The sequence below is a fragment of the Mesoplodon bidens genome, assembly GCF_964165515.1.
Source record: "Mesoplodon bidens genome assembly, chromosome: 13".
Taxonomy (NCBI): domain Eukaryota; kingdom Metazoa; phylum Chordata; class Mammalia; order Artiodactyla; family Ziphiidae; genus Mesoplodon; species Mesoplodon bidens.
The window spans coordinates 10028034-10043945 of record NC_138169.1 but is presented as its reverse complement, the minus strand read 5'-3'; the positions used below and the strand labels follow the sequence as shown (position 1 = coordinate 10043945).

At 39.6% G+C, this 15912-nt stretch overlaps 1 protein-coding gene across 9 annotated transcripts in view; it reads left to right on the top strand.

Moving 5' to 3' along the window:
* ATXN2 (ataxin 2) overlaps positions 1–15912 on the top strand; it is a 137176-nt gene that overhangs the window by 59735 nt on the left and 61529 nt on the right. For all 9 annotated transcript variants that reach the window (XM_081252634.1, XM_081252633.1, XM_081252636.1 and 6 more), the window contains exons 6-9: positions 9078–9202; positions 12012–12103; positions 12587–12784; positions 14255–14433. In XM_081252634.1, the coding sequence (XP_081108760.1) occupies positions 9078–9202; positions 12012–12103; positions 12587–12784; positions 14255–14433 (594 nt within the window). The remainder of the gene's footprint in view (positions 1–9077; positions 9203–12011; positions 12104–12586; positions 12785–14254; positions 14434–15912) is intronic.

The window sequence follows — 15912 nt, the reverse complement described above, 5'->3', positions numbered from 1 at the left end:
ATCTTTGATTGAAATGGAACGTTTCTTTTTTCTTTTTTTTTAAGATGTTGGGGGTAGGAGTTTATTAATTAATTTATTTATTTTTGCTGTGTTAGGTCTTCGTTTCTGTGCGAGGGCTTTCTCTAGTTGTGGCGAGCAGGGGCCACTCTTCATCGCGGTGCGTGGGCCTCTCACTATCGCGGCCTCTCTTGTTGTGGAGCACAGGCTCCAGACGCGCAGGCTCAGTAGTTGTGGCTCACGGGCCTAGTTGCTCTGCGGCATGTGGGATCCTCCCAGACCAGGGCTCGAACCCGTGTCCCCTGCATTAGCAGGCAGACTCTCAACCACTGCGCCACCAGGGAAGCCCAGAGCGTTTCTTTCCGTTATTAATGCAGACAACAAACCACTAGTGTTAGCAGTATCTGTGACTTCCATGCCTATAGAATTCAGTTAATTTCATATCACTTGTATAGATTTGGATTTTTTTAATTAATTAATTAATTTGGTTGTGCTGGATCTTAGTTGCGGCAGGCGGGCTCCTTAGTTGTGACATGCAAACTTTTAGTTGTAGCATGCATGTGGGATCTAGTTCCCTGACCAGGGATCGAACCTGGGCCCCCTGCATTGGGATCGCAGAGTCTTAACCACTGCGCCACCAACGAAGTCCCTAGATTTGGTTGGGGTTTTTTTGTTTCTTTTTAATTTTTTTTATTATTTATTTTTGGCTGCGTTGGGTCTTCATTGCTGCACACATGCTTTCTCTAGTTGCAGTGAGCGGGGACTACTCTTCGTTGCAGTGTGCAGGCTTCTCATTGTGGAGTGTGGGCTCTAGGAGTGTGGGCTTCAGTAGTTGCAGCGTGTGGGCTCAGTGGTTATGGCACGTGGGCTCTAGGGCGCGCGGGCTTCAGTAATTGTGGTACGTGGGGCTCAGTAGTTGTGGCTCATGGGCTCTAAAGCACAGGCTCAGTAGTTATGGTGCACGGGCTTAGTTGCTCCGCGGCATGTTGGATCTTCCCGGACCAGGGCTCAAACCCGTGTCCCCTGCGTTGGCAAGCAGATTCTTCACCACTGCACCATCAGGGAAGCCCTCCTTTGATTTTCTTTGTATTTTTTGCATTTAAATCCATAGGCTTCCTGCAAATGCTGAAGGGGTTCATAGATCAAAGAAAAAGGTTAAGAATCCTTAATCTACAGGCTCCCTGTGGCCCATTTCCCTGCAGTTTTCTCTTTTTTTCCTCTCTCTTGTCTGAGGACAGCACCTCTACTTGTTCCTTTGCTTTTGTTGTTTCATTCCGCACACCCTGGGCCCTTACTGTGTTCATTATTCCCATCTTATTTGTTTATCCTATTCTTTAATACTGTGTTCTTTAATATTATCTGTATAATAAAATACATGGTTTAATATATATTCATAGTGTAAAAACTTATGTAGAACTGAAGAGTATAAAATAAAAAGGTAATCACTCCTCTGGCCTCAAATTCCATTTCCCTGGGGGAATCCTATGGACTTGTGTGCAATTCAGAAAAATATTATTTTTAACTCTACTCTAGTCTGTATTAGAACACCTTTTACTTCCCCCTAAATTATATTTTAGCACTTTACACATTAGATTCTAAAAGATTTACTCCACCTCTGTAATTACTCTCCCTTAGCTGGGAGCTTCTGCAGGAAAAGACGGGGATTGTGTCTTAGTCAAAAATGAATCCCCAGCTCATCCAAACTGAATGACCAGCACATACATTATCAGTACTCAGCAATGCTAAAGTTGAATTAAAAATGGCCTCTTAGTTGCTAGGTTGGCACCCACTGTAACTGATGCACTGTTGTGTATAGATTGGTCCATATAAAACTCATGGTACATGATGAGAAAAACTTTTTAATTATTTATTTATTTTTGGCTGTGTTGCGTCTTTGTTTCTGTGCGAGGGCTTTCTCTAGTTGCGGCAAGCGGGGGCCATTCTTCATCGTGGTGCACGGGCCTCTCACTATCGCAGCCTCTCTTGTTGCAGAGCACGGGCTCCAGACGCACAGGCTCAGTAGTTGTGGCTCACGGGTCTAGTTGTTCCGCAGCATGTGGGATCTTCCCAGACCAGGGCTCGAACCCATGTCCCCTGCATTGGCAGGCAGATTCCCAACCACTGCACCACCAGGGAAGCCCGAGAAAATATTTTTTTAAATTGTTGAAAAATGTCACAGTATTAATAATTGATCAAAACAGAACAGAATCATTGAAATAAGTTATTTTTGGTTATCTGGAATTTCAGTGTTTGAGAAAAAGTAAATTTAATTGAGAGATGAAATGGGTAGCTGAGGATTTTGGTGAAGACTTTTCTGAAAGTACATTTGAGGGCTTCTGATGTCAAGTCTGATAATGATTTTTTAATTTCATTCACTTTTATGTCATTTTGTAGTTTTAATTTTAAATTTATTTTTATTAACTTAAAGCATGTCACTACACTAGCACATTAGTTTTTTCACCACTATTCTGGCCATTTAAAAAAATCTCAGACAACTTGGATTTTTCAGAGTCCTAATTGACTGAGGATATATTGATAGAAGAGGAAAAATTGAGCAGAGAACATTTATTTCCTGCGTGTGGGGCTGAGGAATGCCTGAGAGAGGCTGCGCATTGGTTGAGACATTTCTGATTACCACCAGGTGGCAGCACTGGCTCAGAACGACTGGGTTTCTGCCCTGAATCAGTAGGAAGGGAAGGTTTAGAGGCAGGGGACAACATTATGCCCTTTCCCTCTGTCTCCACCTTTCCCTAAATTGGATGTCATAAGGCAGGGAATGAAGCACATCTTCGTTATATTTTATTATCTGATCATTTTCTTTTTTTCTTTTTTTCTTTCTGTGCTTGTAGTTCCTTCAGAAACAGGTAACGTTTTTCTGCCGGTCACATTGTATTCTTGCTTCTTGCTTTTATAATGCTTTTGCTTCTTATCGTAGAGGATAATGGAAAATTAATATATTCTGACTTTATGGCATTGGAAAATCTGCACACAAATTTGCACAATTGCAATTAGATTATAGCCAGTTGATTTTCTGAATTTTACAGAAATCCTGGCAATAACATTTTACTATTTAATACCAACTGTGATTTTTCAAAAATCCAAACATGGCTGTTAATAAAATAACATATTCAGGATTTACAGTAGTAGATACCGGTAATAGTGTAGAATGGAATATCCAGGTCTCGCTTCCTTCTAACTAATGATACTGTGTTGACCTGAAATACAGTATTTAGGATCAGGCTTTTCCTCGCCACCTTGACACTTTAGCCTCATTTTGCTGATTCTCTGCTTCTGCACATCTTATGAACGTCTTTCCCTAAACCATTTGCTCATCTTTATTTATTTATTTTTTGGGGGTGATTTATATCAACTTTATTTCAACTTTGCATATTTTTTATGACATGTGCATTGTTTCATTGCTTTCAAACCTGCCTCTTGTTTTTCACAGTTAACTTTGATTTATTCTTGTGAGCAGACTTGAATCAACGCACTACATTTACTAACGATGGTAGATTCTTCTGAAGCTCTTTTTTAAACATCTTTATTGGAGTATAATTGCTTTACAATGTCGTGTTAGTTTCTGCTGTATAACAAAGTACATCAGCTATACATATACATATATCCCCATATCTCCTCCCTCTTGTGTCTCCTTCCCACCCTCCCTATCCCAACCCTTCTAGGTGGACACAAAGCACCAAGCTGATCTCCCTGTGCTATGCGGCTGCTTCCCACTAGCTATCTGTTTTACATTTGGTAGTGTATATATGTCAGTGTCACTCTCTCACTTTGTCCCAGCTTACCCTTCCCCCTCCCTGTGTCCTCAGGTCCATTCTCTATGTCTGCGTCTTTATTCCTGTCCTGCCCCTAGGTTCTTCAGAACCTTTTTTTTTTTCATTTTTAGATTCCATATATATGTGTTTAGCATATGGTACTTGTTTTTCTCTTTTTGACTTACTTCACTCTGTATGACAGACTCTACGTCCATCCACCTCACTACAAATAACTCAATTTCGTTTCTTTTTATGGCTGAGTACTACTCCATCGTATATATGTGCCACATCTTCTTTATCCATTCATCTGTCGATGGACACTTAGGTTGCTTCCATGTCCTGGCTTTGGTAAACAGAGCTGCAGTGAACATTGTGGTACATGACTCTTTTTGAATTATGGTTTTCTCAGGGTATATGCCCAGTAGTGGGATTGCTGGGTCACATGGTAGTTCTATTTTTAGTTTTTTAAGGAACCTTCATACTGTTCTCCATAGTAGCTGTATCATTTTACATTCCCACCAGCAGTCATTTGCTCATCTTTAAAAAGGGACTTTCCTTGGGGGAAATTTTTAAGTTAAGGAATATCATTCCTTACTAATAGATACATACTTTTGTGTTTTCCCTCCCCTGCTTTTCTGCCCTGAAAGGAAAATGTGATGCTAAGTAACAACCTGTGAACAGTTAATTCCTTTATAAGGTTGGTATTGTAAACAGAAGATTTAAGATGAAAATGTAGCATTAAAAAAATTAGGTTGTTTAATAATGGCCTCTTAATACCAACCTAAATTATAATTAGCAGAGTATAACTTGGTTCAGTGAAGTTTTAAATGCTTGCCTTTTTCACATTGGCTCCCTGTTCGGGATTCTTTTTGATTTTGTTTACAATCATACTGATAGAAATATATTTTGAGCTATTTTTATTGTATATTTCAGTCTTTCAATTTGAGGACAGCTTGGCTCAGTCCCTAGTCTTTCCTAAATACTTTGACATAGCACATGTACCCTACAATGATAAAAGTCCATTTGTGTGGATCTGTTAAAAAAAAATCTTCTATTCTGGGTTTTAATTTCTTGAATAAAAAAATATTTAATGCTGGGTTTCCATCTAAGTAAATGCTTTACTCATTTAAATATATGCTTTTCAAAAACTAGTGTGATTAAAACATTAACAGGATCTTAAATATGAATTAATAATCCCACTACTTCTTGTAGAGCAGCGGTCCCCAACCTTTTTGGCACCAGGGACCAGTTTCGTGGAAGACGATTTTTCCGGAGGTGGGTAGGGGATGGTTTTGGGATGATTCAAATGCATTACATTTATTGTGCACGTTATTTCTATTATTATTACATTGTAATATATTATGAAATAATTATACAACTCACCATAATGCAGAATCAGTGGGAGCCCTGAGCTTGTTTTCCTGCAACTAGATGGTCCCATCTTGGGGTGATGGGAGACAGGGACACCCGAAGTGTGTTGCTTATGTCCAGTCTACTCTGTGATCTCATTTTGGTTGCTGTCACTGCAGAAAACCCTGCTTCACAAGGATAGGATGTTGGAAATGGAAGCAGGCTTTTCAGTGCTTTTTTGGCAATCTCAGGATATTCCACCTTGACTTTAATAATCCAGAACGTATGGAGATTTGAAGTTGTCTCAAACATAGTTTTAAGGCCACTGTCATTTGCAGTCTCAAGCAGTTGATCCTCTTCTAGCATAAACAAAGTTGATTCACCTGGTTTATTCACAAATGGGTCGTGGATCCATTCCTTCCCAGTTCAGGGGTCTTTTGTGTTTGGGAAGTAATGCTCAAACTCTTTTGAAAGCTGAGATAGGTGATCATGCACCAGCTAGGAGAAAGAAGGCCCTGGCTCAGTTTTTTTCAAAATCTCTGCTAATGTTTGAAACATGTCAAAAATCCCAGTGTTCACTTGTTGCCTCCATAATTCCAATTCAGCTTTGAATGCAGCCACTTTATCTGCCCACTTGAACACAGTTATCATTCTCCCTTCAAGTGACAGATTGAATTTGTTGAGCAGGTTGAATATGCCACACAAGGAAGCAAGTTTTGCGACCCATTCTGTGTCACTGAAATGTGCTGCCAGCGGTGACTGTTTTTCTAAAAGAAATCTCTGGAGCAGCTCTCATAACTCAGAAACTCTGGCCAGTGATCTACCTTTGGAAAGCCATCTCATCTCTGTGTGTAAGAGATGACATGTGTGCTCTGCGTCCATCTTCTCACAGAGCTGCGTGAGCAGACGTGAGTTAAGGGCATGTACTTTAATGTGGTTGATAATTTTAATCACTTCCTGCAAGACGTTGTTAAGTTCAGGTGACATTTTTTGGCTAGCCAGCATTTCTTTATGGCTGACACACAGTGTATAGACTAACATTCAGAAGAAACCTCTTTGACCCGACTAGTGAAACCAGAAAACCGTCCAGTCATGGCAGCCGCTCCATCCATGCATATACCGACACAAAATGACCAGTTGAGTTTTCCTGATGTGTATCATTCAGAGACTTGAATAGTTCTGCAGCTATGGTGTTGGTTGGCAACAAAAGTGCACATAACATATCGTCATGCACATCCTCCTGAAAATTATATCGCACAAAAACAAGCATTGTTGCCTTGTCAACGTCGCTTTAAGACACATTTGATGAAGTGGTGGCCTTCAGTAATTGCTTCTGTTCACGTTTTTTTCTTTTGAAAAACTCCAAAGGCTTGTCTTTTAATTCAGGGCGCTTGGTCTCCATGTGGCAAAGCAGTTTTGAAGGTTTCATGGCTGGTCACCACATACTATACAAGTGGGCTTGGAGAATGTGAGTCACCTGTTGCAGTGAACCCGTAATTTAAGTAGGACTCTCGGTATTTTCTTTTCAGTGCAGCTTCCTTTTTGTGGGCCGTCTCAGAGTCTTCCGCCGTCTCATCACTGGGTCTTTCCCCCTTTTCAAAGAAGCTCTCCAGTGCTGTTTGTTTTCTACTCATTTTGGCTAGGGTTAGCTTGTGGGCTTACCAAAACTGTGACTGAGAGTGCACAGTGCGGGAAAGAGGCGCAGACAGAAGTGGTAATTAAAATAAGGGGCAGGCCACGCACGGACTAAAATAAGTGTCGGATTCTGACTTAAAGCCTGCCACCAGATACAGCTGTACAATTGAAGTACATCAACTCACTTGCCCCTATAAAGCCTGCCACCGGATGCAACTTAATTGTCACTTGCCACTCACTGACAGGGTATTGATATGAGTCTGCAAGCACTTATGGTCTCTGTGCAGTCAAACCTCTCTGCTAATGAAAATCTGTATTTGAAGCCGCTCCCCAGTGCTGTCATCACTGCTTCAGCTCCACCTCAGATCATCAAGCATTAGATTCTCATAAGGAGCGCACAACCTAGATCCCTCACGTGCGCAGTTCACTGTAGGGTTCATGCTCCTATGAGAACCTAATGCTGCCGCTGATCTGATAGGAGGCGGAGCTCAGGCGGTAATGGGAGTGATGTGGAGTGGCTGTAGCCGCTCACCTCCTGCTCTGCAGCCTGGTTCCAGTACCGGTCCGTGGCCTGGGGGTTGAGGACCCCTGTTGTAGAAGATAACATGACTGGTTTGTAATTTTTCTGTGGTCTAGTTTTCTGTTCTAATTTTGTGAGAATTAAAGTAGGGAATTTCAGCCACCTAATGTAAGTCATTATTTGATGTTTTTCTTGGAGCATTTCACATTCTTGAAAATATACATGGCAAAATCAGTTTTACCAAGAATTTCTGTAACTTTAAGATGATGTAGAGTAGAACTTGACTCAGGCAAGTGTCATATAAAGCCAAGTTTTTAGGGCCATCAGTGGCTTACAGCTGAAGGTGGCATTATGAAGATAACATCAGTGGTTAGAACCTCTTAGCTTTTCCAAAATGCAGTCATCTTCCAGTGAATGCTAATCCCACTCCCAGCTGAGGCCTGCTGCTTTGAGGATCCCCCTTGGTACGCTCTTGGCTCTTATAATTGCTAGTAACGGGAGCCGTGCTGCCTGATAGAGCTGGCAGCTAAGCCCATAGGTGCAGTTATGCTTTTATTCCCTAGTGTGCATGAATACACACCCACATCCACTTATCCACCTGTAGCTTGAGATGAGAGGAGGTAAGAGCTAGCTAGGCTTATAGTGCCATGCCTAAATTTGCTGGCTCAAGTTTCTTATTTCACCATCACCTTGCCCACTGGGGAGCCAATGACGGTTATAGAAACAGTACCAAATCAAAAATCCCTCTGGAATTATCTCTTTTGAAGGAGACACAGGTGTTGATTTTTTCCCTTCCTCCTCCTCCTTGATGGCAGCTTGAAGTAAGGGTGAGGGTATGGTGACTGGGAGCCAGTACTCTCTAGGAGAGCCAGATCAGCAGAAGTATTATTCCGCAGCCCTGTGCTAGGTGATACCCTATAGGTCCAGACAGCTAAATGTAAGCCAGTATCTCCAAAGCATTTCCTAACACTGTCATTGCCCAAGTAGACCTTTATTTAGCTGGGTCCTAACTTCCAACTAGGGATTTTCTTTTCTGGACAACAGCTATGATATATATAGTTCCTGTCAGGTGAGCATACTAATGCCATTCTCCTCTCACAAGCTAGTGCTTCTCCGTAACATTAGCAGAGGAGGAGAGGATATATTAGGTGAGAAAGTATTGACAGGAAGTCCAGGTAGGCCTGCCACCTGAACCTTCTGGGGACAGGTAACACTGTGGGGCCTGAGCTTTGTATTGGAGTGGCTCTAGGGAAATACGGGTTCTGTGTGGGGGTGGGTCACTTCGAATGGCTTTAGTTACTAATGGCAACTGTATGTTAGGATAGTGACCCCTGCATGTAGATGTGGATTTGGAAAGTTAAAAGATCAGCATACGTTCGGCTGAAGGAGCTCTGAGGGCATATCTAATTACTGGGTCTGTTAAACAAAAGAGATCTTGTTTTAGATGGATTGATAGAAAATTTCTGGATCAATTCTGAAACACAAAGCAATTATTTTTAATACAATTTATGACTTGTGTGAATACATTATAACATTTCATGTGGCTTAAAATTATATGGGTAAAACATACCTTCACCAGTAATCATCTATAATGCCATTTACTGAATCAAGTTTTTTGAAGGTTATAGTATTAGAAGCATTACACATCTGAAAGCATACTGTTAATGAATGCTATTCTTTCTGTATCAGAGATTCACTTTTCATAATTATTTTTTAGCATACATCTGTGTTGATAAATCCACGTATGTATTCACGTAGCCCATTGTCTGGTTGTATGATCTTTCAACCAAAACCATCCTTTGCAGATGCTTTTACTGACTCTGCTATCAGTGCTAAAGTGAATGGTGAACACAAAGAGAAGGACCTGGAGCCCTGGGATGCAGGTGAACTCACTACCAGTGAGGAACTGGAGGCTTTGGAAAATGATGTTGTAAGCAAAATCTTTTCGATTAGTAACGCTATGGTCATGTGATATGGTATGACATCCTATCACTTGGTTTTAATTTAAGTACGTTGTTGTGAGTATATTTAAAGTAGCAGTTTTATTGTGTAAATAGAGACTTCGCCCTAGGCAGTATATACAGAAAAATGTTTCTTTGGGATGCTTATGAATTATTTGTATGTTTTAAAAGTAAGTTCTAATAAGCAACATAAAAATTTAAATTGGAAATCATGGGAAACTAGATATGCTGGCAAGTTTTGAGTACTCTGCAGAATAAGGCAGCCTAAGGAAAGTGGTTTCTTGTCTGTTGACTATACCTAGCGGTGAGGTCAAAGTGTGACTTTCAGACTTCTTGTCTGTCAGAGAGGCACTCATTATTAAGATATATTGTTAGATTACATTAGAATTAAAGCAATAAGTAAATTTCTTTGTCTTAAAATTAGGAACATTCTCTACAAAAATCTATTTCCAGAAGCCTCTTGGCATATATTATTTTTACTTTTCCCATAACACATCATCTGTAAATCAAATACTTAATAATGACTCTGTCATTAGGATTCTGTAAATTCTGTTTCTAAACTGTGGAGATACAAGCAAAGTCTCTTGCCAAAAATGAGTGCTTAGATAGTAAAATTTGAATGGGATGGGGGACTTCCCTGGTGGTCCAATGATTAGAACTTCACCTTCCAATGTAGGGGGTGTGTTTGATCCCTGGTTAGGAAGCTAGGATCCTGCGTGCCTCATGGCCAAAAAACCAAAACATGAAACAGAAGCCATATTGTAACGGATTCGATAAAGACTTGTAAAAAAGTGGTCCACGTCAAAAAAATCTTTAAAAAAAAAATTTCAAAGGGATGAAGAATCTTTCATTGAATATTACAGAAAAGTCTTATTTAACAAATCTGCGTTTGATGTTTAAGTCATTGTCTAGTTGCAAAACTGGAAATACATAGGCAATGCATCATTATTAATTTTCAAACTTTTTAAAGAATCACATATAACTGAATGTGAAGGTTCTCAGGTTTGTGCAGCACATCGCCTCTGGAGAATATGGAAAAGCAGGCACTCTTTTTTTTTTTTTTTCTTTCTAATAGTGAAGCAGTTAAATTGATAGACGTTTTCTAGAGAGCATTCTGGCAATGTTTATCAAAATTTAAAACACACATATACTTTATTTAATCTATGCTGGGTCTTAGTTGCGGCATGCGGGCTTCTTAGTTGTGGCATGCGGACTCTTAGTTGCGGCATACATGTGGGATCTAGTTCCCCGACCAGGGATCGAAGCTGGGCCCTCTGCATTGGGAGCGTGGAGTCCTACCCACTGGACCACCAGGGAAGTCCCCACACATACACTTTGGTCCAGCAATTCTACCTCTGAGAATTTATCCATAAGACTTTCAAATAATTATGTATGAGGATGTTTTTCACAGCATTTTATTCTAATAGTGAAAAATAGGAAACATCCTAACTGTCCATCAATAGGGCATGGGTTAAACAGATTTATTGTACCTCCGTTCAGTTGAAGTACTGTATATCCACTGAAAAGAAAGATATTCTGGGAAGATATCTAAAACTTATTAAAAGAAAAAGCAGGGCTTCCCTGGTGGCGCAGTGGTTGAGAGTCTGCCTGCCGATGCAGGGGACACGGGTTCATGCCCTGGTCCCGGAGGATCCCGCATGCCGCAGAGTGGCTGGGCCTGTGAGCCATGGCCGCTGAGCCTGTGGGTCCGGAGCCTGTGCTCCGCAACGGGAGAGACCGCAACAGTGAGAGGCCCACGAACCGCAAAAAAAAAAAAAAAAAAAAAAAAGAAAAAGCAAGTTGCAGAGCATTTTCAAAAAAGAGAGCTGATGATAATAATCATATTCTTACGTATGCACAGAGAATGTCTGGAATTATGCCCAAGAAGCTGTTAATGGTGGTTATCTGCACACTGGGATTGGCAGATTTTACTTTTCACTGGATGTCTTTCTGCACTGTTTAAATTTTTTACATGGAGCATACACTAAAAGAGCATATTTTAAAGCTTCCATAGGTAACCGATTCCCTACCCCCACATGTGTTAGGCCGAAGTAGTTGATTTAGTGGTGGAAGTACATTATAGTTTTATCTGGAGTAGCACAGAGGAAGCCAAAGTTAATGGATGACCTTAGAGGCAAGTTTTAGTCTTGAAATTGCCATCAACATTGCTCAGATGACGCTGTGCCCTCTTCTGACATGGATAATGATAACCCCTTTCTACTAGTCAGACCTGATGATCAGTCAACTCAAAAAGGTTTCAGGTAAATACCTTGTAGAAAGGTCACCGTTAGGTAGTAGGAAAAGGAGAGAACCCTGACCTGAGGCTATTTTATGAAGTAACTAAAATGTTCTGAACTTTTACTAACAACATCTCAAATAATTGTTTCATATACAGTTGACCGTTGAACAGCACAGGTTTGAACCACACTAGTCCACTTATACGCATTTTTTTGCAATAGTAAATACGATAGTAATGCACTATCCAAGGTTGGTTGAATCTACAGATTTTCGACTATGCCTGGAGTCAGTGACCCTAACACCCCACCCCCCGAATTGTTCAAGGTTCGATTGTAGTTATTTACCAACTTGTAGGGGCTGATGTGTAGTAGAAAGTTTTTCCTTAAGACATTTTTAAAGCAAATTTTTGCCTGTTTTTTAATTTTGCTAGATTTTGCTTGAATAGTATGATAGATATTGTTAATGTAGATATCAACTATAACTGAATTAAAGAAGACAAATACTTTGTCATTTTGAAAAATGAGCTTCATTTTCTTCTAGTCTAATGGATGGGATCCCAATGATATGTTTCGATATAATGAAGAAAATTATGGTGTAGTGTCTACATATGATAGCAGTCTATCTTCATATACGTAAGTTTTAAAAGTTTGCTTTTGTTTTAATACATATTTGCCTTTGATTTTCATCAACCTAAATTACGATGTTGAATAAATGTTTCTGTTGGATTTTAAGTTAAACGATTATGTGAAATAATTATCCTTTTACTACCTATGCTGATAATTCCCATTAAAACAGGGATTAAATATAGTTATACCCTAATTTTTTGCTCTAAATAAATTTTGTTTCATTTTTACACTGTAAAAACTCTTAAGTTGGTAAGTGCAGAGGTTATGGGGGAATAGTCAATTTAACCAGTTTTGGAAATGTTATATTCCTCTAGGGAAAAGGTAACAAGAAAAATCAAGTTTTGATTTATAAATAAATAGATGACTGTAGCTTTCATACAGTTTTACCAGCATTTTAAACTCTGAACTCTCTTAATAGTTGATTGTGACAGATATGTAAACTATGACTTAAAAATACTCACTTTGCTTTTTCTTTTCATCATGTTTCAGGGTGCCCTTAGAAAGGGATAACTCAGAAGAATTTTTAAAACGAGAAGCAAGGGCAAACCAGTTAGCAGAAGAAATTGAATCAAGTGCCCAGTATAAGGCCCGGGTGGCCCTGGAAAATGATGATAGGAGCGAAGAAGAAAAATACACAGCAGTTCAGAGAAATTCCAGTGAACGTGAGGGCCACAACATAAACACTAGGTATTTAAAGGAAATCATGATGCAGTATTTTGGATACACAACTCAAGGTCTGTGTGAGAAGGTGTATTATTATTATTATATTTCATCTTCCTTTAACCTAGCTTAGGTAGAGAATGCAAATGGAGTTGGTTTCAGGTTCTGTTAGAGAAAAGATTACAGTAATCTTGGAAAGTATTTTTTGAGCATCACCTCTGGAGCCAAGTGTTGGATATACAGTGATGAGCAAGTCGAGGTCTGGAAGAGCTTGTTAAAGAATAATGAACAGGTTGGGGGGGGAGTACATATAATTACAGTTCATTATGATTTCCTAGATTAGAAGGGTGGTCAAAGTCCTAGAAACATGCAAGTGAGGAGGAATTAGCATAACTTCCTGGGGTGAGAGAATGTCTAACAGAGGAGGTGATGTTTTGTGATAGGATAGTAGATCTGTCTGCCACTCAAAGAGACATAAAACAGGAGTTGCTTGTATGGTGAAAGACAGGTGAAAGAACTTGTCCAGTTCGGGGAGAACCTAGTTGTTTCATATGTCTGGAATACATGGTGTATGTTGAGGTTGCAGTGGTAACAGCTGGTGATAGGAACTGAGGTAGTGAAACTCTTTCTGTGTCATGTTAAAAAGCACCCTGTAGATAAGGGATGGCATGAACCAACTATGGGACATTGAGAACTGGCTGAGACATAGAGATTAGTTATTGTATTGAAATAGTTCAAGTGTGAGAACTTGGTAACCAATGAGACCAGAACCAGTGATAGAAAGGTTAGAAAAACCAGGGATGACTCTGAGTTTTATTTGATAACCAAGCAGATTGGTGGTTGTACTGGTAATGGCGGTAGAAAACATGGAGCAAGCTTGAGGGGAGGGAGATAGAGTGAGTGCATTTGTGCAATTTACTGCATTTGAGGGGCTCACAGGTCTTCTATGCATTTATTCATAAACATGTTGAGAAACACCTGCTATATACCTGGTAGAATAAGATACACATTCTGTCTTCAAGGCACTCACAGCTTAGGAGTTGTGGTTTGAATTAAAGTGTTCAGGGAGAGATGTTGAGACTGTGAGACTGACAATGTGGATTTGGGGGATTGATGTTGAAGCCATAAAAAACTAATGAACACCCACCAAGAGAAGAGATCACAGAGACAACAAAGTAGAGAAAACCAAGGAAGAACAGTTTCAAGAAGACAGATGATGATTGATAGAAACAGCCATAAAGAGTCCAAGTGGATAAGAATGAATACATATCTGTTATATTTTGTCCTTAACGGGATTATCTGAGGGAAAGGAAAGGCCAGAGGCTAGAGCTTAGAGTAAGATGGAAGAATAGGAGTGTCTGGAAGTGGGGCCGTTTGGTTTTAAGTGTTTAACCTTTTAATAACAAGCATTCCCTTCTGCCTAAATTACTTTTAGATATGTTTCATTGGCCTGGTATCTATTAGGATAAAATGATTTAAAGGATCTCTCATTTTCAGGGAAAATAAATATATTCCTCCTGGACAAAGAAATAGAGAAGTCATATCCTGGGGAAGTGGGCGACAGAATTCACCGCGTATGGGCCAGCCTGGATCGGGCTCCATGCCATCGAGATCCACCTCTCACACTTCAGATTTCAACCCAAATTCTGGTTCAGACCAAAGAGTAGTTAATGGAGGCAAGTATTTTGACCAAATTTGTCAATGTCATTGATCAGATACATGGTTTTCTGAATATTTACAGTTTTACAGCGTTGATAAGAACATGCATACCTTTAATGATTTCTGTGGAGTAGTTTTCACTTAATTTAAATTTGCCTTTGTGGATATCAAATTAGTAAAATTAGTAAAAATTAGTATGTTATTGGCATATACAGCATTTAGTATGATGAAATAGTCATGTATTAAGATAAAGTGCTAAATGTAACCAAAGACATTCACTTGGCAAAAAAAACACTCCACATATGTGAAGAAATTGGAAACTTTGGGTAGGTTCTCAATTTTAAAAGTACTGGATGATAAAATTATTTAGATATAGTTTACATGGAAAATCCCAATCTATGTGAAACACTCAGTGGTTAATATAGATTCATTTTTATGAACTGTTTGTTTATATATTTATATTCTGCTTACTTCAAGAAAGGATTTGAGGTAACTTGCAATACAAGACACAACCAAGAGTCATGTGAAGATGGTGAAGAAAAAAAGTGCTTAAAAAAAATAGAAACAACTCTGAGTGTAAGGGTGAATATTGTAGTTTAGTTTAAGTAAAATACAGAAACTTGAGTCTTTAGTAGGAAGATTTTTTTTTTCTAATCTACCTCCGTATCTAGGTTAACTATAGCTCATGGGTCATGGATCTCTCATACAAGTCAGGGATATTGGACACAGCAGTGCCATAGACTGTATGGAACCATGGTAATTAATAATACTAATGGGGGACTTCGCTGGCAGTCCAGCAGTTAAGACACGTGCTCCACTATTTACAATAGCCAGGACATGGAAGCAATGTAAGTGTCCATCGACAGATGAATGGATAAAGAAGATGTGGCACATATATACGATGGAATACTACTCAGCCATAAAAAGAAACAAAATTGAGTTATTTGTAGTGAGGTGGATGGACCTAGAGTCTGTCATACAGAGTGAAGTAAGTCAGAACGAGAAGAACAAATACTGTATGCTAACACATATATATGGAATCAAAAAAAAAAAGGTTCTAAGGAACCTAGGGGCAGGACAGGAATAAAGACGCAGATGTAGAGAATGGACTTGAGGACGGGGGAGGGGGAAGGGTAAACTGGGACGAAGTGAGAGAGTGTCATGGACATACATACACTACCAAATGTAAAACAGATAGCTAGTGGGAAGCAGCCACATCGCACAGGGAGATCAGCTTGGTGCTTTGTGACCACCTAGGGGGGTGGGATAGGGAGGGTGGGAGAGAGACGCAAGAGGAAGGGCATATGGGGATATATGTATACATATAGCTGGAAAAAAATAAAATGGGAAGCTTTTTAAAATGTATTAGCCTAAAATTAATTTTATCTTATTATTTGAAAGTAGTTATAATGCCAACTCATGGGATTCTATTTATATTACTATTAAAATTGTAATTACTCACGGAAAAAAAAAAAAGACTCGGTGCTCCAATGCAG